At 46.6% G+C, this 22,082-nt stretch overlaps 1 protein-coding gene across 2 annotated transcripts in view; it reads right to left on the bottom strand.

The window, feature by feature from the left end:
• C2CD3 (C2 domain containing 3 centriole elongation regulator) overlaps positions 1-22,082 on the bottom strand; it is a 494,984-nt gene that overhangs the window by 271,856 nt on the left and 201,046 nt on the right. For both annotated transcript variants that reach the window (XM_078658566.1, XM_078658565.1), the window contains exon 24: positions 11,904-12,224. In XM_078658566.1, the coding sequence (XP_078514692.1) occupies positions 11,904-12,224 (321 nt within the window). The remainder of the gene's footprint in view (positions 1-11,903; positions 12,225-22,082) is intronic.

The following is a 22,082-nucleotide window of genomic DNA, read 5'->3' on the forward strand; positions in this document are numbered from 1 at the left end:
TTTACTATTCCAACTCCAGTCCCCGTGGATAGTAGGGAAGGTGTTGGATAGTATATTAAATACATTCCCTATCCTAGAGCGCCCCCAGCGCAATGCGTTGTAATGGTTTGTGTTGTAAAAGTTGCGCCGTAAAGGCACTGCGTGGTAAAAGTAGCGTTGTAAGTGATGTTTCCCACGTAGTTTGGTCCGAAGACCGTGTAGTCGATCAGTTTCGGTTTCGTTTTTGGTTCAATAACTTTCGGTTTCGATATCACCAATTTGTGAGTACGTTGATCCGATGGCTCTTTTCTAATATTCTTAGCCGAGATGTGTTGCGGGGCTATAGAATGGGTTTCGAGATCTTGGCTAAGGCCTTGTGGCGATGCCTCGACCTGAGCCTGTAGAACCATAGAAGTATATGTTCGGGGTGTCGTACTCACGGCTGGCCCCGTTTCATCACTGGAGTCGTCCTCGACGGCTCCGATCCCTTGTTCGTCGTCTCCTACCTCAACGATGTCTTCTTCTTCGTCGATATAGTAGTTGGAGTCATGCTCCGAATCTTGATCCGACTGTTGATCCGATTCCTCGGCTTCGACGAGATCGTCTTCATCGTCGAAGATATTTTCCGGCTCTGGCGCTGGTTTTTGCATGGTTAGCCTAGCAACGAGATCAAAGGCCTTTTGGCCTTTAGAAAGTTTATTTAAGATTCTGAACTTCGAGTAAAGGAAAGTACATCCGAACCCAATGGAGGAAAAAAACAATCTGAGGATGGAGAGGATGCCCATGCGCACTGTAGTCCAGGGGAGGAGCCGTCTATCTTGTGATACTTCGAAGACTCTTCCAGGACAACAATGTGCAATCATCCGGACCCAACACTAGGCGGCGATCTATGCACAGATATGAATTCAGCAGCCCACATGCCTCGAACATGGAGTGACGATTGTGCCAGAAAATGGCAAGCCCATGGGCGGGCTGTAAGCCCACAAAGCAGATACAGCATGTCTTGGTTTGAGACAGTACATGTGCGCCAGCTAGAGCGGAGACCTAATAACGGGCCCCATGCAAAAGTAAACATGAGCATCTATACTGTCACAGTAGACCCTCCTTGCAAGAAAAGCACTCAAATAATGGCATTTTTACACCCTCGACTCTGCCGCCACCCAGCCGGAGAGCCATCATAGCCCCAAGAAATCACCCCCATTCATCTAGCTCTGTAACTGAAGGTGTTGTATCCCACAGTTAGGGGCCTCTTCTCTATACCACTCCTGTCCCTATGCCTCTCCTTTATAACACAGTAAACAAAGGGTTAAATGTGCTGCATGGTCACCAGTGACCTGGGAAACTGAGGTGTGTCGGGATCAGCTGAGGAATCTGCTATGCAACAGGAAACCTCGGCGGTGAACGACTCACTTCATGGCGCACCCACGCCTTCTCTTTAGGTTCCGAGTGGTGTGGTGGAGTCGAGTCTTCCTTCGGTTCTATCTGTTTGAGCTTAGAGTTTGATTTTGACTTACTGGAGGAATTCAAGCGCGATGTTGATACTAACATTGGGTGGCTTTCTTTGTTTGGTAATGTTCCACGTACATAATCTTAAGTGAAGTGATGGTTTGCACTAGGAATATCTTGGGTTGGTTTGGTGGTTTTGCTGCCATTTTTTTTAGATGCTTAGTTTTGCCCCCAGACTTTTCACGGATGGTATGTTCAGCAGAACATGTTTTATCCGATTTCTGTCTTTTTTTATTTCTCTTACTTTTCCCATTGTCTTTTTTGTATCCCTCTTTATATTTTTTCTTCCGGTCCACTTGTTTGTTTTCGTTACTTAAAAAGCTGTTAACGAAGTAAACCGCGATTGTGGTGTTCATGGCTTCTTCAGTGACGTTATCGGGAGCTGAAAGTGACTGCTGAACATTCAGTGTCAATGGAGGAGGAAACTTGAACCATACATCAGCTTTGAGAGATGATAGTGGGGCAGTTTATAACACTGGCAATTCAGATGCTTGGCATTCACAATATCTCGGGGTTCGGTGTAGGAGGAGGAGAGAGAGAGAATGCTTGTGACGATTTGACATCAAAGGGATAAGTGGACCACATGCAAGGTGGATGAACAGATGTAGGCGGGGGATATTTGTCAAGGTATCTTTACATAAGCTGGTTTTGGATTTGGGATTTTTATGATTACATGAGCTAGTTGAACGGCGAAGGATCAGAATACTTACCTCAGAGTCTTCTCTCTTTGGGCCTGTGAGAGTGTAGGACCCCTCTGGCCATGTAGCTCCTAGATGAAGTCTTTAGAGATGCATCGGGTCTCAGTATCATGGTCAGGGTAGAGACAGGAAAGGAAGTCCTGAGGTTGGCTTGCATTTAAAATAATGATTGACCACACCGACTACAAGCTCTGAGCACCTTGTTTTCCCTTTTCTTAGGCTATTCTTGTATTGTAAGGAAACAGAGCAAGTCAGAGAAATAATGTATAACCGAACCCTGCAGTAATAACAGCCACGAAGGCTACGTGAGTTTAAAGCGAGCCGCTGACGAGTGCTGCATCTGCACATCAGAAGTTTGAATCCTGTAAGACCAACTCAACCTTCCATCCTTCCGAGCCACGTAAGTTGAGGAGCATTAAAATGGCTACTAAGGACGTATTATATGCAGTACATACAACTGGCAGAAACGTGCTCTGAAGCTATATATAAGAAACAATTTATTTTTATAAAATGTTTATAGGTGACATAACATCGAACAGCAAGAGTGCCAAAGACCACTCCCTAACACTAAGAAGTGACATCAAATCTAAGTAAAATGGTGGACGTGTGAAAGTCCTGAAACAGTACACCCTGGTAATGTAGGTGAAAAGAAACCCATTTATTGTAAGGAAATTAAATATATACTGAGGATTCCGAGTACGACATTGGTAAGTATGCTAATAAAGCATGACAATCCATAAAAAGATCCAGTACTTAACACTTTGTCCACCCTCTCCCTCGGACTCAGGGGATCATTTTATGGCATGGTAACTCATATAAAGGATGGAGGTATTTTAAAGAGACATATATACTATTCTCAGTAGAACAAGGTCAACGCAGCGCACGCAGACCAAGCAAGATGTCTATAAATAAATTTTACTGGTATATTTTGTTCTAGTTCACAGCAAAAAAATCTAAGATTTATTTAAAAAAATAAGCACAAAAATCTAAGAGAATTATAAAAAATAAAAAGATTCATCACCAATGGCCTGCTGACATATATACTATTCTCAGTAGAACAAGGTCAACGCAGCGCACGCAGACCAAGCAAGATGTCTATAAATACATTTTACTGGTATATTTTGTTCTAGTTCACAGCACAAAAATCTAAGATTTATTAAAAAAAATAAGCACAAAAATCTAAGAGAATTATAAAAAATAAAAAGATTCATCACCAATGGCCTGCTGGGGTGAGTGGTTAGTCAATAACACTCGGTAGGTCATGTTTAATGTAACAATGTAGGGTTACACAGCATCTCATGAAGAGTCAAGTGTTGCTACGTCAGGAGTCTACCCACCTTTTCTGTAATAATGAAAATCATCCCGAGCTACTAATAATATTGGTGTTGTAACATTGATTATTTTGATAAAACAAACAATGGAGTTATAGACTAGAATCAGTACTATATCCGTTTCTCCTGTACCCAGCCGGGTCAGGAAATTTTATTCAAGTTAGTCAAAAAGGAATCAGTTACCACAGAGAAGGTAAATTACAGCGTTTGATAGGGTACAAGCCTGTACCTATCCAAAGTTAAACAATTTTTTTTAGAGAAAGGTAGAAAAAAGGAAAAAACATTATCAGGCAAGAAAACGTGGGAGCCACATGTCCCTTGCAAATGATTAACTAATACGCAAGTTGAGACAAACAATTCATGCAAACACAGTAAACACAATGGATATATTGCAGAACTGTTTAAATTGTCGACGACGTTTCGATCCCCTGGCTCCTAATGAACCGGGATCATCTTCAGGACTGTATTAATAGTTGCCTGTTTAGATTTAGATGCGCCTGTGGGAGTAGGGGCAAAAGAAGGAAACAGTAAGTCAAATTTCACAGCTAGCAGAAAGTTCGAAAACGCGCTCCGTTTGTCAAAAACAGTTTAAAAATAATGGTTTGCCACACCTGAATCCAGTAACACTACTGTCCGTGATCATGCGTGACGTGAACTAAGTAAAGACCAATACTTTTGTGCTGACTATTGTAATTTCATAGGTGCACAGGAAGTGCTGAGATTTGTGCTAGGTGCAAAAGGATAAGTTGATATGGCTGGTGCACATCATTGTGACTTCAATGCATGCGATATCTATATAAAAGGCTATGTGAAGGTCTGTGTGAGCTCCACGAGATAATCTCTAGATTTTGTGCGTCATTGGTGCCGATCGCGTGAATGGCAGCGTGGTTGCACTATTACAGGGTAATTAGGAAGGTGAAGTACTTAGAGTTCACGCTTAGTTCAACTTAGAGCTGCCGACCCACGGGAGCCTCATACTCCAACATTAATTGAGAATATCCAGCCCGGAGCGCGCCCCCCCAACGTGGAGGCTTTCAGAGAGGATACCTATACCTTTCGATATAGTGACCAGCCCAAGAGGTAAAATAACAAATAACCCACTTCACCGCAGCCTTTGACCACGAGGGTGCACTTTTAAGTAATCAGCATTCCCCGTTTTTGCAGGCTTCACCTAACGGCGCCATATGCAGTACTCTTCAGATTACTCAACTGACCAGTGTCCCACCTAGGAACCCCGAAGGTTAGTTGTTCATCCACCCACAGGGTGAACTCTAAGTACTTCACCTTCCTAATTACCCTGTAATAGTGCAACCACGCTGCCATTCACGCGATCGGCACCAATGACGCACAAAATCTAGAGATTATCTCGTGGAGCTCACACAGACCTTCACATAGCCTTGTATATAGATATCGCATGCATTGAAGTCACAATGATGTGCACCAGCCATATCAACTTATCCTTTTGCACCTAGCACAAATCTCAGCACTTCCTGTGCACCTATGAAATTACAATAGTCAGCACAAAAGTATTGGTCTTTACTTAGTTCACGTCACGCATGATCACGGACAGTAGTGTTACTGGATTCAGGTGTGGCACACCATTATTTTTAAACTGTTTTTGACAAACGGAGCGCGTTTTCGAACTTTCTGCTAGCTGTGAAATTTGACTTACTGTTTCCTTCTTTTGCCCCTACTCCCACAGGCGCATCTAAATCTAAACAGGCAACTATTAATACAGTCCTGAAGATGATCCCGGTTCATTAGGAGCCAGGGGATCGAAACGTCGTCGACAATTTAAACAGTTCTGCAATATATCCATTGTGTTTACTGTGTTTGCATGAATTGTTTGTCTCAACTTGCGTATTAGTTAATCATTTGCAAGGGACATGTGGCTCCCACGTTTTCTTGCCTGATAATGTTTTTTCCTTTTTTCTACCTTTCTCTAAAAAATGTTGTTTAACTTTGGATAGGTACAGGCTTGTACCCTATCAAACGCTGTAATTTACCTTCTCTGTGGTAACTGATTCCTTTTTGACTAACTTGAATAAAATTTCCTGACCCGGCTGGGTACAGGAGAAACGGATATAGTACTGATTCTAGTCTATAACTCCATTGTTTGTTTTATCAAAATTAGCCTTAGGACCTTGTGTTTTTTATAATAAACTGTCCGCCCATGGTCCGAAGGTATCCATTGGGTCCCCTTGTTATAATTGTAAAGTAACATTGATTATATCAGAGGCAGTCATCACCAGTTTATCAGGCAGGGTTGCAAGCAGTTATGTAAAAAGGGCTTTGTCGAAGCGGAATGTCTCTGCATGGGTAATGCGGAACAGCCACTGCTGCAGTACAATTCGTACCTCTTAATATTAGTAATGTCTCCCCAGTGCCGAATGAGTGATCTGCCAAATAACAGCTTTAAATACATTTTGGAAATCCAACTATTTTTCTCCAAACTTGAGACATTTTAGACTCAAGTACATGTTTTTCAATGTTAGTACCCATATATTGATTCATCCAAGCAGAGGTTCTCATTTAACAGGCTGGCTGCACACAGGAGAGCTACGTATAGGTAGCTGGAGAGCTACCAGTAGCTCAGCAGCAACTCGTAGGAGAAGACTGCGCTAGGTTTTGACAATGCAGAAACTGACATCTTCATGCCCCACGAGCCTTTAATGGGCTAGGTTGTAACCAGATTTAAGTTCACTTAAGAAGAGAGACAGAGGATCGTGACCTCATTGACCTTCTGCTGACAGCCGCAGTCAAAATAGTCCTAACTAACTGGAAGGACACATCGAAAGCGGCACCCCAGGCATGGCTCAACTGGGTCACGTTCCTAAGGGGGGCAGATAACATCACAGCGAAACACTCACCGAAAACGCACAAGCAGTCAACCATGTGGGGGTCCTTAGACCTCTACCTATCATCACACAAGCCGCCATAGGCGTTTGAACAAGATACAAGATACAACGGAGGGCGTATACTGAAACCTATGCGTTAACAAAACGCCCTGTACACCGCCTATCTCCTACTATATATATATCTCTCTACTGTTCCCTTCGGGCCCGGGCGCGGGGCATAAGATGGGCGATCACAGAGACGTACAAACTGTCAAGCTGCTGCTTGGAACATCAAATACGACGGAATGCGAACTATGGAATAACGAACTATGGAATAACCTCAAGAATACGGACTACCGCCCCCCCCCCGCTCTCCCCCCTCTTCCTTCCTCCTTTTTCCTCCTTCGCCTACTTTCTTCTTTCTTCTTCCACTCATGTATAAGCCTTGTCCATGTATGTAAATATATATTTTTTTATATACAATAAAGAATTTCGGAAATTAAAAGAAGAGACATTTTAAACCTTGAAAGTAAATAAAGGGACCTTAAGATGAAATATTCCCTTTGCCTCTAAAACTTAGAGCAACAGTTGCAGGGTTAACCAGCTTTTTTTATGCACGTTTTGAAGGTGATGAACGTGCATGTAAACCAAATAGAACACCCCTTTGTTTAAGTAACATTGCCATCTAGCGGAGTTGTTTCAGAAGGCAGTCAATTTAGGATGCATTTGGTTCAGAGGCCTGTCGGGTTTTCACGGAGCCTATCAACGCCTTTGGTCTTGTGCGTTTGTTGCACCAAGAGATAATGCAGGCTTGGCTATAATCACCTGCACCAACAAATACACAAGGCAAGGCCAGGCTCCTCCTCCCACTCGTCACTAACGCTTGTGCCGAGACCACAAGATGGCCGCCCATCACGGCCAGTAAAACGGGGCGATCGAAACACTGGCAGATAATCAAGAATGCGGAGCCACCCCTCTGGTCCTGCCACTTCTGAGGCCATGAGTCACAAAGGCAGTGTCAGGGGTCACAAGGGGCAAGCTAGGGGTCGCCGCTGCGACCCTAAATGACATCCATGACTGTCACTGCTAGAGCTCCTTGTGTCAAACCCTGCAGTCTTGCGGCTGTCACTTGCTTTCGATCCAACTGCTGCCATTCACCAGCACGCCTGTCAATGAACCGTAGATCTCAAAGGCTGAGCCGTTGCCAAACACAAGCCCTTGCTTACTGGTTGTGTGAAAGGGGCTGGAGGGGCGACATGTGCCCAGTATTGCCCATTGAAAGACAAAATGGAAAAAAACACCACAACACGTCTCTATGTTGCTCTTTTGAACTCCTCCACCATTGCCCCATCTGTCTCTATATTCCTCCTCTCTCTATTCCTTTCTCTGTCTCACTCTCTCCAACTTCTACCCCTATCCATTCTCTACTTTCCTTTCTATTTTCTCTTTAGCATTCTCTTTCCCTCTTTCACTCGCTCTCATGCACACTCCTTGGTGGGGATAAATCCGACTGCGCATTAGTGAGACGCTCTCAGCCAGTGCCAAACAACACATTTTTGGAAGTGTCAAAACCTTTAAGTACTGAATAGAAATGGAAGATCTTTAAATGAGACAGCTTCGTTTTTCGGTGCCAATTCGCCTTGTTCAGCGTACAGACCCTATTCCAAGGTTGGGATAATCCAGACATGTTTAAAAAGGATGCCTTTGGCTTGGCACACAGCAGACTTCGGCTCTTAATGTTTAAATGATGCGTACAATCGAAATTGTCAAATATCATAACCTTTGTCTTTCCAAAGTCAGCAGTGAGCTTGTTATGAGTATTATACGAATTAAGCTGGTCAAGTGCTTTCTGCATTCCCATTTCAAGTGTGGTCCAGGATGATTAAGTCGACCTCATTTGCAGTACAGAAAGGCTGGAAGATCCAATCCTTGGAGGTATTGTTTTAGAGTTTGATATGACGAGGCCCAAGTCTCCTGTATATAAATTGTAAAAAATCAGTGCTAACACACTCCCCTGTTTCAGATCTCGGTTTGTCGGTATTTCAGGTGCAACTCTATTTTCATTGTCAAGCTTATTACAGACCCATGTGTCAGAATAGAGAGCAATAATTGCCTTCAATGAGGGAGAGGAGATGCCCCGTTTGGCTATTTTTCTCCATAATATATTCATATCCACACTGTTGAATGCAATAGAGTAATCTATGAAACAGGTGAATAGTGGTGGACAGAAGAGTATCATGGGTTGATGAACCAAATAGGATAGGGCGACCATGTAATCTATGGTCCATGACTTTGGCCTGAAACCAGTTTGGCAACTCGGGATTATATTTTCCTCTGCAGACCATGCCTCAAATTCCAGCAATAAAATGTTTGTGCACGCTTTCGCTTTTACGTCTAGCAGAGCAATTAATCAATAATTCGATGGATCGCTGGTGGATGCCTTTCTGTGAGTCATGGCCCAGCAGTGTTTGGTCTCCATGATTACTGTGGTAACTTCTGTACTGATGGTGTCCCATGTGGCGATTGTGCTGTCTTCATTGGTCACTGAGAGATTTCTGGTGAAAGACAATTGGTCAGATTGTAGTGCGTAGTTGCTGTATATGGTTGTGATCTTGGTGCAAAAGAAGTTTGAAAGGTAGTTGCACAGATCTTGGGTTGGGCTGGTGTTGCTGGTGACAGCTGTGGGTGTGGTGAAATCCTTGTTGATTGTGAAGATTTCTTTGCTGCTTTTGGAGCTCACATTTATTCGTTTTACTACGGCCTTCCCCTTAGTTTGTCAGATTAGCTTGTGGTACCTTCTCTGGACAGCTTTGAAAGAGTCTCCATTTCCCCGTGGCTTTGTTTTCATTTCCATTGCAGTCATTTTTAGTGTTGCTTAGTCATTCTGAGGTCTACCATGTACCAGCTGGCTTGTGTTCAAGTTTTTGCTATGCGGCTTGGTTTCTTGGGGCCAGAGTATCATCGCAGTTGGCGTTCCGCTTGTTGAAGTTTTCAATGTCATGTGTTAGGAGGCCCCAGGGTTGTGGTTTCTTCTTGGGGGGTGAATGTCCAATCTGCCTCTGTTATGTTGCTCCAGTGCCAGTGTGCTGGGCCCACTATGAGGGTTCTTCTGCATTGATGTCTGTGCTGATAAATGTTGACTGTGAAACAAACTATGGTGTGGTTGGTCCAGGTGCCAGGTCTGGGTGTGTTCATGTTGGAGGATATGAAGATAGGATCTGGGATGTGTTCGGCGGCTTGGGTGAGTTCCATGATGCATTGGTTTAGTCGCATTTGTCCGAGGCCATCAAGAAAGGTAGTTGAGTTGGGGTTGGTTCGATCTTCTAGCTGGAAATTGAGATCTCCTAGGTGTATGACTGCATTGAAGTCTAGGACTTGTGGAGTGAAGAAGTCCGTAATCGTAATGTTGCTCGCAAAGTTGTCTCAGAGGCCTGGGGGGAGAAGGGGGGACAGAAAACCAGGGTACCACCCACAGTGAAGTTTGCTGTGATTTTCAAGTTGAGGAGTTCCATGTAGTTTGTTCCGGCTGCTGTGGAGGCGGTGCAGTTGAATACATCCTTATAAAATATGGCAATTTCTCTGGGCATTCTTAGGTGTTCTTGGTTGGGGATCTTGTATCCGGCGGGGATGGTGGCAGCGATGTCTTACTCTGAGGCTATATTCAGCCATGTGTCCATGATGCAGAGGATGTCTGGGGGTACGTCATCCAGCAGGTCCCAGATCTCCAATGAGTACTTGCTGAGTGAGCGGGTGTTAAGAAGCATGCATGATATTCGTGTGTGAGAGGTTTGGGTGTGTTTGTTGGTAGGTGTTTGAGTGGGTGTAGTTTTGGGCGAGTTCTTGGTGGACAATGGAGTTGTGGGAGGAGTGGTGCAGGCTAATGGCAGAGGGAGCAGGTGAAAGTTCCTTTTGTGTTGTGCTTTGCGGCATGCCAGCAGAAGGTGGTGTGACATCCGGGCTTCTGGGTGCGAAGGAGATTGGTGGGGTAGTGGTGGGTCAGAGGAGGACCTGAGTTTCTGGTACAGAGCATGGCCCAGATGCAGGCAGGATTGCCTTGGGGCTCATTTGGATTACTGACGGCGTCCACACTACGGCCGCAATAAAGTAGGTCTTGGGAGGGGGTCGGAGTGCAGGGGGAGGTGCTGAGGAGGAGTGTGGGAAGACAGGAGGTGTGAGGAACAATTAAGGAGCAGGGGAGGAGGCTGAGGGGGCGCAGAGAAGGTGGGAAAGGGGTACACAGATAGTAGAGAGGAACATGGCACACAAGATCACAGAAAGAGTGAGAGATGGCAAAAAGGTCAGAAAAGGAGTGAGAGACAGGCAGAAGGAGTGAGAAAAATGGCACAAAGTGAAAAATGTCAAAAAGAGAGAAATGCCAGAAAGAGTGAGAAATGACAAAAAGAACGAGAGAGGAGGCACAACTTGCTAGAGAATAGGCATACAACTACTTTATTTAAAAAGCAGTCACAGACATGGTGGTCTGCTGACCATAGCAGGCCACCATCCCTTTGAGTGCTTTCCATTCCCAATGGGTCGCAAATTGTGACATGCCCCCTGATTATTAATGAGGCAGGTCCCTTGTGACCCATTGGGAACCACAAACCGAGTTAAACACACTGTTGTACATCGCTGTTTGTGATTTACAAATAGCGAATCACAAAAATTCACTATTGTGAAATTGAAAACAGAAGTGAATGTACATCTGGCCCCTTGTGACCAACATAAATGAGATTGATGATGCAATTGGCAGAGTGGCAACTGAGTACATCTAGGATATAAAGTCCTTTAAGGCACATCCCTGCAGATATAGTTCAGGTCTGTAGAGCTGGAGCAAAAGGAAGGACTCCAAACACAGACTGGAGAGCTTGTGGCAATGATAGTGCCAAACCGTAGAGCTCAAGGCAAAGAGAGGAATCCAACCCCTGACACAGGGCAAGACCGCAGAGCCAGTGGCAAAGCGTGAGGCGAAGGTACAGCTCCAGGCCCTGATAGTGCATGGCTGGGGGCAAAGACTCCAACCCCAGTTCTAAAGGCTCAGTGCAAGAGAGGCAATTCATTACTGACTTTTACACAGCTCTTTAGCAACAGTGCGAAGCGAGGGGCTTAGTACTACCACAGCCTCATATGTACGCGTGCAGTGCAAGAGTGGGGTTCTCTACAGGTACAGAGCGAGGATGGAGGTGGAGTAATACTGACTCAGCATGTTTTCAGGCCCAGTGCAAGACTAGTGGCTGCAGGGAAACATCTTCATTCACAAACATGCATGTGGAAGTTACAAACTCATACAGCTCCAGCTCCTGATCCCTATGGGGTACATGGACAGTGTTTATATGGTTTAGGACACTGTCTTAACTATGTACAGGTAACATAGTGAGCAACCTCAATATAAAGTAGTAGACAGAAAAGTAATTGTCATAACCCTTGGAATGAACTCTCATGTAATATGTTCCAATATAGTTAAAGTGAGTAAGACTTACTGAGTCGATTAATATACATAGTATATAAGAAGACAGAAATTTAAAGAGGTACACTTTTTGCTGTTGTATTCTTACCTTTTAGACTTAAGTGCATCGCCCTTTCCACTGTGATGTTGACAGCAAAAGTATTCTCCATGTCTACCTCACAGGCTTCCTCTGATGATTGGAAACCTGGGGCAGCCTCGGAACTTGAAGAGGGTTTTTGGTAGTTTTGTTTGTCTGATGCGTGTGGTTCCCCGTCATCCGTCTGACCTGCTTCAGAGTCACCCGCATCCTCTGTGTAACTGTTTCGACGAATAGGAACTGAAGGATGATAAGCTGAAGCAAGAGCAATGTGAACTCTCACGCCAGCACCTGACAGGTCAGAGGCATTCCGTTTAAACAATGGATAAACACCTAGATAAAAAAGAAAATCCAGGTCCGAATGAACAACAAAAACTACAACAAACTCTCAATACTATATTGTAACTTGTCATTATGTTTCTTTCACTGCCTATGCATATGCATATTAAAATGTGAGCAAACTCTATGCCATAAATGGTGAAGTTGATCACTAAATTACCTGGACAAACTACAACAGCACTTGGACAGTAGGTGGCATGTTGGTTCTGTGAGTTGGTATTCAGAAAAAATGCAAGCATTGGAAAAGCCAATAGGTCTGGGTTTAATATGCTAATACACGAGTCATTAGTACATTAGAACAAGACACAAAGGAGGGAGCCAGCAGGAAGATACAGAAAAGGCTATAGTTGTAAAGTGGTCCTTTGCGCAAATGAGGGCAAGCACTTCAGTAAAGGCTGAGGAATATACCAAAACAGCCAACAGCATTAGGTGAGGGATAAATGTTCCACAGGGCAGGGCAAAGAAGTGATTAAAAATATTTCGAGCCAATGGCTGAAGGAGGTTGAAGAAAGCCAATGGATGAAAGGGGAGTATGCAAAGCCAGACCTAAACAAAAAAAGACAATAACTGTCTTAGACTATTGCAGAGGGAAAGTGTTTGATCTTACCCTGGCAGTGCCTTTGTGTCTGTCAACAGATGCTTAATCTCCAGCAGCAAGGTTATTGGGGGCACTAGTTCTGAAACTGCCACAGTTGTGATAGTACCCTGATAATTAAACACTGGCCCAACTCAAACCTTCCATTAAAGTACATTATCTTGGCATGATAAACAAAGAATACAGAAGAGATCACTTTTCCAAATAAAAATGTGAATGAAACGAGAACCATCCATAATAAGGTTCAACTGAGAATTGTGAAAGAAGGGAATGTTAGTACAGTCCCATTCCATCCTAAGAGAGCCTCCCTTGCATAGCCCACTAACTAAGGACAGAGGGTTGTGCTAGAGGTCTGTATGGACCACTCATGTCAATCCTTGCTCTGGCCACTTCTACAGCTTGCACCCACCTACACAAGCAGCACTGCAGGACCAGCGGGGGTGGAGGAAGATAAGATGGAGAAGAAGGTAGAGGAGAGGGTGAGATGAAGGTATTAAAAGAGGGGAAATATAGGAGATGGAGTGAGAGATGAATTGAGAGAGAGGAAGAAGAAGGAGGATCGAGGAAGAAAGTGGTGAGGAATGATACATTGAAAGGATGAATGGACAGAGAAGCACATATACTCTTACAGGAAAACAGGCACACATAGAAGACAGTATAACATATTATAAGAGGCTGAGAGGGGAAGGACCAAGTGCAACGATATAAACACAGACAAGCTTTCATTTCAAATGACCACTGCAGTTGCCGCATGGAGAGGCCAGTGACAGGGTGGTCATGGAGACTAAACAACCCATCAGCCTCGAAGGCAAGCGTGATTCAGTGTGAGGAGGGATAAGTTACTTACCTGTAATCTTAGTTCTCTTCCAGGGGTATCCTCATCAAAGTCATAAGCACTGTATATTCCCGCCCATGTGCGGGACCCCGGAAACAATATAAAAATATATATGTAAAAAACACATATATCTCACTCCACATATATGTATGTACATATATCATTTTTCTCACACCAATGCAGCTCCACAACTGAGGCTAAAACAATGTAAACCCATATACATGCACTGCAATTAGTAAGGAAAGAAAAAACACATTAGGTCAAATAACCCTTGAACTTTGTGTTTTAATAAGTAAAACCACTCATGAATCCTGAAAATTGCTCATAAATAGACATTGTTAGCCCTCAGGTGCATTGCAAAACAATAGCATAGAAAATGAAACCATTTTCAACAAAAAACTGGCACCGTGCCTTTAAGGCAGCCATGACCCCAGGCTTCCCATCATGTCTCAGCGGTGACAGTTAGGTCAGTTGTTCTTTGCATAACCCTGAAGACAGGGCTCAACCACAAGATTGTAATAGTACCGAATCTCATTTACCTGGGGAGGAGGGTGGGTTGCTTATGACTTTGATGAGAATACCCCTGGAAGAGAACTAGGATTACAGGTAAGTAACTTATCCTTCTCTTCCAGGGGATCCTCATCAATAGTCATAAGCACTGAATAGAATAGCAAGCCCATCAACCCCCTGCAGGTAAATGAGAAGTACATGACCCAACCAAGTCATAACAGCCAATAACTCAGCTGTTAAACAGATTCCTCAGGGAGGCCTGGCCCACCTGGGTATCTGCTCTCGTGTCTGAATCTAGACAGTAATGTCTGGTAAATGTATGGACAGACCTCCAGGTCGCCGCTTTCCAAATCTCAGACATGGGCACATTATGCAGGTAAGCTGCCGTGGCAGCTCTACCTCTAGTGGAATGCGTTTTAGGGGTAAACCCCAGAGGTTTCTGTGCCAATTGGTAAGCAAGTTTGATACACGAAAAGATCCACCTGGAAATGGAACGTTTCGATGCTGCATGACCAGTTCTGATCGATCCGTAGTTAATAAATAATTGATCAGAATGTCGAACAGACTTGGACCTGTCCAGATAGAACTTTAAAACCCTTTTCAGGTCCAGAGAGTGTAAAGCTCTCTCAGCTGGGGTAGAGGGATTGGGAAAGAAAGTGGGCAGAGAGATCGACTGATTAACATGAAAATCTGACACCACTTACGGCAGGAAAGAGGGGTGCGTCCTGAGCACCACTCTATTCAAATGAAACACTGTATAAGGCTCTTTGGTACAGAGGGCCTGAATCTCGCTGACCCTACGGGCTGACGTAATCGCTACCAAAAAAGCCGCTTTCCAGGAAATATGCTGTAAAGTAGCTTTATGAATGGGCTCAAAAGGAGGGCCCATCAACTTTGATAGTACTAGGTTCAGCTCCCAGGGAGGAGAAGGAGGCCGTACAGGTGGATACACCTTTTTCAGACCTTGCAGGAAATCTTTTACTGCTGGCAACTGGAAAAAAGAGGTTTGTGAAGGTGATCGCCGATAAGCAGTTATAGCGGCTAAATGCACCTTAATGGAGTTAAACTTCAAACCTGCCTTAGCCAGGTACAACAAGTATGGAAGAACTGCTTCTTCCTGACTCTTCACCGGATTGTGACCATTCTGCATGCACCACATATAGAACCTCTTCCACTTGCATGCGTAAGAATGTCTTGTGGAAGGAAGCCGTGCTTCTCTCAGAATGGACATGCAGTCTTGTGGCAGTCCTAAATGGCCGTACTGAATGACCTCAGGAGCCATGCTGCCAAGTTCAGTGACGGAAGGTTGGGATGGTGAATCCTCCCGCTCATCTTCGATAACAGGTCCGGCCTGCATGGAAGCCTCTTGTGAGGAGACACTGACAGGTGAAGTAGGTCCGTGTACCACCATTGCCTCGGCCAGTCGGGGGCAATCAGGATCATTGTTGTGCACGAGTGGGTCAGCTTGCTCACCACCTTCGGGATCAGAGGAAGGGGTGGAAAGGCGTACACAAATTCCCCTGAGCAATCGATCAAAAGAGCATTCCCCCTCGTTCCTGGTCGATAGAACCTTGAGGCGAAGCTTGGGCATTTGCTGTTTACGTCGCCGCGAAGAGATCTATGAAAGGACGACCCCAAGACTGGAAAATGTCTTCTAGCACTTTGTCGTTGAGAACCCAGTCTTCTCTGTCTTCGAAGTGCCGACTTAGTGCGTCCGCCCTCACATTCTGCTCTCCTGGGAGGTGGACTGCTTGAACAGACAACTTGCGAGCCAGAAGCCAATGCCAGATGCACTGAGCTTCTAGTGACAGAGTCCTTGAGCGGATTCCTCCCTGCTTGTTCAAATAGTACATCGTGGTGGTGTTGTCCGTTTGTACTAGAACCACTTCTTCCTGAAGCGAGGGAAGGAACGCTTTGAGAGCCAGGTGGACTGCTCTCAATTCCAGCAAGTTGATGTGGTAGGTGCTTTCTTTGGACGACCACAGACCCTGCATCTGAAGAGGCCCCATGTGCGCCCCCCAGCCTTGCAACGACGCGTCTGTGAGGATCGTTTGTGTAGGAGGAGGTTGATGGAAGAGAACTCCCACTTGCATGTTCTGCTTCTTTGTCCACCACGGGATGGAAGATCGCGCTACCTCCGACAAAGTGATCTGATCGTCCCAGCGATCTGATTGCTGGTCCCATTTGTCCTCCAGATCCTGCTGAAGAGGACACATCCGAAGTCTGGCGTTCGGTACCAAGAATATGCAGGAAGCCATCGATCCTAAGAGGGAGGCTATCTTTCGCACTTTCTGAGTCCTGTTGCGAAGAACTTGCTGGCACTCGAGCGCTATCGAAAACTGTCTCTCCTCCGAAGGAAACACTTTTCCTACCTCGGAGTCTAGCAGAGCTCCTAGGAAGTGAATCTTCTGAGTGGGTTGGGAGACCGACTTCTTGTAGTTGACATGCAGGCCTAGACGTTGACAAAGTTCTATGCATGTCTGGAATTGATTCCTTACATTGTCTGGAGTTGGACCTTTCAACAGCCAATCGTCTAAGTATGGGTATACGAAGACTCCCCTGCGGCGTAGAGCTGCCGCCACCACTGCGACACACTTCATGAACACCCTGGGGGCCAACTTCAACCCAAACGGAAAGACTTTGAACTGGTAGTGAGAGGTCCCCACCCGAAATCGAAGGAATCTCCTGTGATCGGGCCGTATCGGGACATGAAAATATGCGTCTTGAAGGTCCACCGAACACATCCAATCCCCCTTCCTGAGATGTGGATAGATTTGGTGAAGCACCAACATGCGAAATATTTCTTTTCGTACATGTAGATTGAGTGTTCTCATGTCCAGAATAGGCCTGTATTCCACCTTTTGGCCCTTTTTTCTGACCAGAAAATACCTCGAGTATACTCCTTTCCCCCTTTGAGCCACCGGCACCCTCTCGATGGCTGATTTCTCGAGGAGTGTCGCTACTTCTTTCTTTAACATTTGTTGCTGGTGGCTTGACGTTGACATCGGAGGAACGGGTGGAGGTAGACGATGGAAACGAAGACAGTACCCATTCTGCAGCGTAGACAACACCCATTGATCTTTCGTATGGCCTGCCACTCTGTCCTGTGATGTGCAATGCTTCCCCCCACTGGAGTGGACAACGGCGCTGGGGGAAGTGAAGACTCATTGCTTCTGCTGAGGCTTATTGAAGTTGTTGCCTTGGCGCTGATTTCCATTTCCTTTGGAATTGCGCTTGCCTTTATATTGCGATTTTTGTTGGCCTTGCTGGTTCTGGCCCTTCTGCCAGTGAGGGGTTTGAACCCTCTGCTTCGAAGAGCCCTTGTTGTCAGAACGGAACTTCTTCTGGAATTCCTTCTTCTTTTCAAGTCCAACAGCTTTAAGGGTGTCTAACTCAGTTTTCATCCGCTGCATCTCCTCATCAGCACTCGCCCCAAAGAGAGATGCTCCTGAAAAAGGAAGATTTAGTATTCTGGATTGAGCCTCGGGTTTCAATGCTGTAAGGCGCAACCATGAGGATCTCCTCGCTGTGATTCCATGCGCATAACCATGCGCAGCCAGCATTGCTCCATCTGCCGCGCTCCTATAATCTGATTGGCGACTTGACCGCCCTCCAACAGAATCTCCTCAAAGTCCTTTCTATCTTCCTGAGGAAGTTTATCAGAAAATCTCTGAAGCGAGTCCCACAGAGATCTGTCATATCTGCCCAGAAGAGCTTCCGCATTGGAGACCTTGAGGAAAGAAGCTGAGGTGTTACAAACTCTTCTCCCCCATGAGTCTTGTACCTTGCTGTCCTTGCGGTACCGTGGATGAGGAAGCCACTGCATTGGATTTTCTAGCCGCCACAATGATTACTGAATTTGGCGGGGGATCGGACTTGAGGATCCTCTTCAGGAGGACGATATTTCTTGAGAATCCTCGCTAGGACTGACTTCACCGTCGCCGGAGTCAGGAAGACCTCATTTACTGTATCCATTATGCCCGGGACCATCGGCAATAAGGGTTTGGGTGCCGTTCTGTGCTACAGGGTTTCGAAGATGACCGTTGTCTTGATCTGCGGAGCTGACATAGGCACTCCTAACTTCAGGGCTCCCCTGCCCAAGATGTCTTGGAACGAGAAAATATCCTCAGTTGGGGATATCCTCGAGCGTGGACTGTTTGTTAGAGTCGGAGAGTAATTCCTGTGAGATCGGGTCCTTGATGAACTTGAAGAGCTATGAGTTAGCCTGGACCTAGATCTTCTTCTGGTTGAGCGCGTTCTAGAACGAGATCGCTCTCTGTGACTAGATCTTCCTTTACTTGAATGTCCTCTAGAATGAGACCGTTCTTTGCGGCGGGAGGCTTGATCTCGATACGCCCTCAACCGATCTGCCGTCTCCTTGTCCTTGGCCCAGTGGTGAAGAGGTCTATACCACCTTGGGGAAAGACGAACAGTAGGAGACTTTTGGGTGCGACCTCTCTCTGGCGAACGTGCCCGTGGAGGAGGCTGATCCGCTTGATCCTGCTGCGACCTTGAAGGGGACTTTGACCTCTCCCTATTCGAATCGCTGTCTTCCTCATCCGAGGATCTGCCACTTCGAGATGCCGAGGAGGATGAGGATAGGCTAACTAGAGACCGTCTAGAGGAAGACCTCGACCGACCTCTCTCTTCTGAGACCCTCTTTCTCTTGGCAGGAGGATCCTGTAATGGAGATTGTTCCACCTCCGCAGCCGATGCTGATCCTGGGGAACCCAGTTGAGACCTTAGGATTTGAGACTGGTCTAATGGTTCGCTCTCCATCTCCTGCACCACCTGCCCCAAAGGCGACCTCTCCTGCGATCTTGAAGGAGAGATGTTCACTGGCTGCGAATCGCCACGCTCCCTGGATCTCCGCTGATCCGTCGACGGGGGCTGTTTCGACGCCGAACGCCGAGCAGATAGATGCTTTCTCGACGTCGACCTCGAGTGTCGATGACTGTCCTTCGCCATAGAGCGTCTCACCGTTGAAGGATGTCTGCTCGACGGCGATGGAGGCTGCTTCGACGCCGATCGCCGATCAGCTCCAGGGAGTCAAGCCCTTGGTATGACAGTGCTTTACGCGCACTTAAGGGCAGTTGTAGGCGAGCAGAGAGGGAGTGGCGGAAGATGTACGACAGCGGGAAGAAGGTTGTTTACCTCGCTGCCGTTAAAATTTACCATCGTGCTATATGCCGGGCCCGGGCAGCTTTTTACGCTGCGGAGTTCGGCAATAGCCCAAATCCATCAAAAACCATCTTCAAAGTGATGAAGGACCTTGTGGCAAAGCGGGCCTCGGCTATAACAACAAGCTCCACGGCGCATTGTGAGGCTCTTGCCCTGTACTTCCTAGAAAAAGTTCAGAACATCTACTTAACATTCCCTGTCACTAGGCCACCGGTAGGTACTCTATGTAACATCTATGGAGATTCTCTGCTTCATGTGTTGCCCCCATTGACATCTGAGGGATTTGACATCTTGGCTCAGCAGGTGAAATCCGGGTCGCCCGCTGATCCGCTTAAGCCAGCCCTTTTTAGAGACCAGCTGTTTGTGGGTCGTACCTCGGTACTCTCCCTGATTAATATCTCGCTGGCTTCGGGTATGGTTCCAGCCAGTTGGAAGCGGGCTGTGGTTTCTCCTATTTTGAAGAAACCCTCCTTGGACCTGGAAAAACCGGAAAATTATCGGCCTATTTCCCTGCTCCCCTGGCCGACTAAAGTCGTGGAGGCCCATGTGAACAAGGTTCTTTCCGACCATCTCACTCGTGCTAACATCTTAGACCCCACCCAGAACGGGTTCCGTGCTGGTCACAGCACGGAGACCGCCCTTCTCACCATGGCTGAACACCTTCGCACAGTGATGGATGCAGGACAGACGGCGGCGCTGGTATTATTAGATCTAAGCGCCGCCTTTGATACTGACTCTCATTCCATCCTGCTGCATCGCCTGGAGGAGATTGGGGTGGGCGGGTCTGCCCTCCAGTGGTTCCGGTCCTTCCTCGATGGTCGCTTCTTCAGCGTTGCGGTGCCACCGTTCCAGTCCAAGTTCCATCCTCTGAAACAGGGAGTGCCGCAGGGATCCTCGCTGAGTCCCACGTTGTTCAATCTATACGTGAGACCGCTGGCTGAGGTGGTCAGGCAGTGGGGCATGACCATGGTGTCATATGCCGATGACACCCAGCTAGCGGTTACGATCAGCGGGGATGCGGACCAAGATGCTCCCAGGTTTCAGAGTGGACTTAGGGCGGTGGCAAGCTGGATGAAGGCCAACTGTCTCCAGCCCAACGCGAAGAAGACCGAGATCATGATTGTCGGTAGAAGGGCGGATCTCTGGGGGGACAGGTGGTGGCCTTCGGAGCTTGGGGCGGCCCCTCTTCCGGTGACGGAATTAAAAAACCTGGGAGTGTGGATGGATCCCACTCTCAGTTTTGTGGGGCACACGAAGAAAACGGCCGCCTGTTGTTTTGGAATCCTCCGGGCTCTGCGTCCAGTCCTGAAGTTTTTCGACCCCCGCACCCGGCAGTTGGTAATACAGGCGACTGTTATATCGCACCTGGATTATGCCAGCTCTCTCCTGGTGGGGGCTAACCTGGCTGAAGTCACCCGCCTCCAACGTGCGCAGAATGCTGCCGCTAGAGCAATCGTTGGTCTTCCTAGATCCTGCCCCGTTTCCAGTACTTTGAAAGCATTGCACTGGCTGCCAGTTAGGGCCAGAATTCAATTCAAGGTATTGTGCCTGGCCTTTAAGATTCTAAAGGGTACGGCCCCTCAAATTCTTACGGACCTCCTGTCCTGGTACGTCCCCACTCGGCCTTTGAGATCTTTGGGCCAAGCTCTTACTATCATCCCTCGATATAAGTTGTGCCGTGTTGGTGGTGGTTCCTTCCGGGTTAAAGCAGCCGAACTGTGGAACTCCCTCCCGGTGGAGATTCGGCGGTTGGAGGATCTTTTCTCCTTCCGTAAAGCTATTAAAACCTTCTTATTTTAACTTGGTTCTTTGTCTTTAGCTGTTGTGCTTCCTGTGGCTGTTGCGTGTTACCTTGCCATGCGCCAGGACGCCCCTTAGCTGGGGCAGCTGTGCGCAGTACAAATTCACGTAACATAACATAACATAACATCGCCGGTGCTCTGTCGGCGACGGAAGGTGCCTCGACGTCGAATGCTGCTTGTCTGAATGCGACGGAGGTTGTCTCGACGCCGAACGCCGATGGCCAGGCGTCGACGGAGAATGCCTCGACGTCACGGCATGACTATGCTGCTTCGACGTCAGTTGGCTCGCCGTCGAGCTCTTATGCTTCGACGGTGACCTATCCCTCGACGCTGTCTGTAGCGGAGGTACCTTGGATGTAGACGCTGAAGACATCTTCTTCGTCGCAGTCGACTGCTTCTTCGACGCCGAAGGTGAACAAGTCGGGGCTTCTTTCGACGTCGACCGCGCCTTCCGACTTTTCTGCTTCTTGGGAGATCTTCCTCTCTCAGAAAGTCCATAAATTCAAATTCTCTCTCGATCTTTGAGAGTTCTGGATGATAAAACCTGGCAGTGTTCACAGGTTTTTGAAGAATGAGAAGCTGGTAAGCACAGGATACACACTGAACGAGTGTCAGTCTTGGCCATCTTCCTTCCACATGAAGGGCATTTGTCAAAAAGGGAAGGCATTTTGACAGAAAAAACACCTTTTTTAAGCCTAAAAAAGGTAGTAGTAGCACCCTAGGTCTAAAAGACGTCGAGTGAAAGCAAAAATTGTAGATTAACAAAATTATTTTTTGACAGAAAGTCAAAAAGAAAGGGAGCTGTTTCACCAGGGTCCTGACTGAAGGAGCCGGAAAGAACAACTGACCTAACTGTCACCCCTGAGGCATGATGGGAAGCCTGGGGTCATGGCTGCCTTAAAGGCACTGCCAGTTTTTTGTTGAAAATG

The sequence above is a fragment of the Lissotriton helveticus genome, chromosome 8 (genome assembly GCF_964261635.1).
Source record: "Lissotriton helveticus chromosome 8, aLisHel1.1, whole genome shotgun sequence".
Taxonomy (NCBI): Eukaryota; Metazoa; Chordata; class Amphibia; order Caudata; family Salamandridae; genus Lissotriton; species Lissotriton helveticus.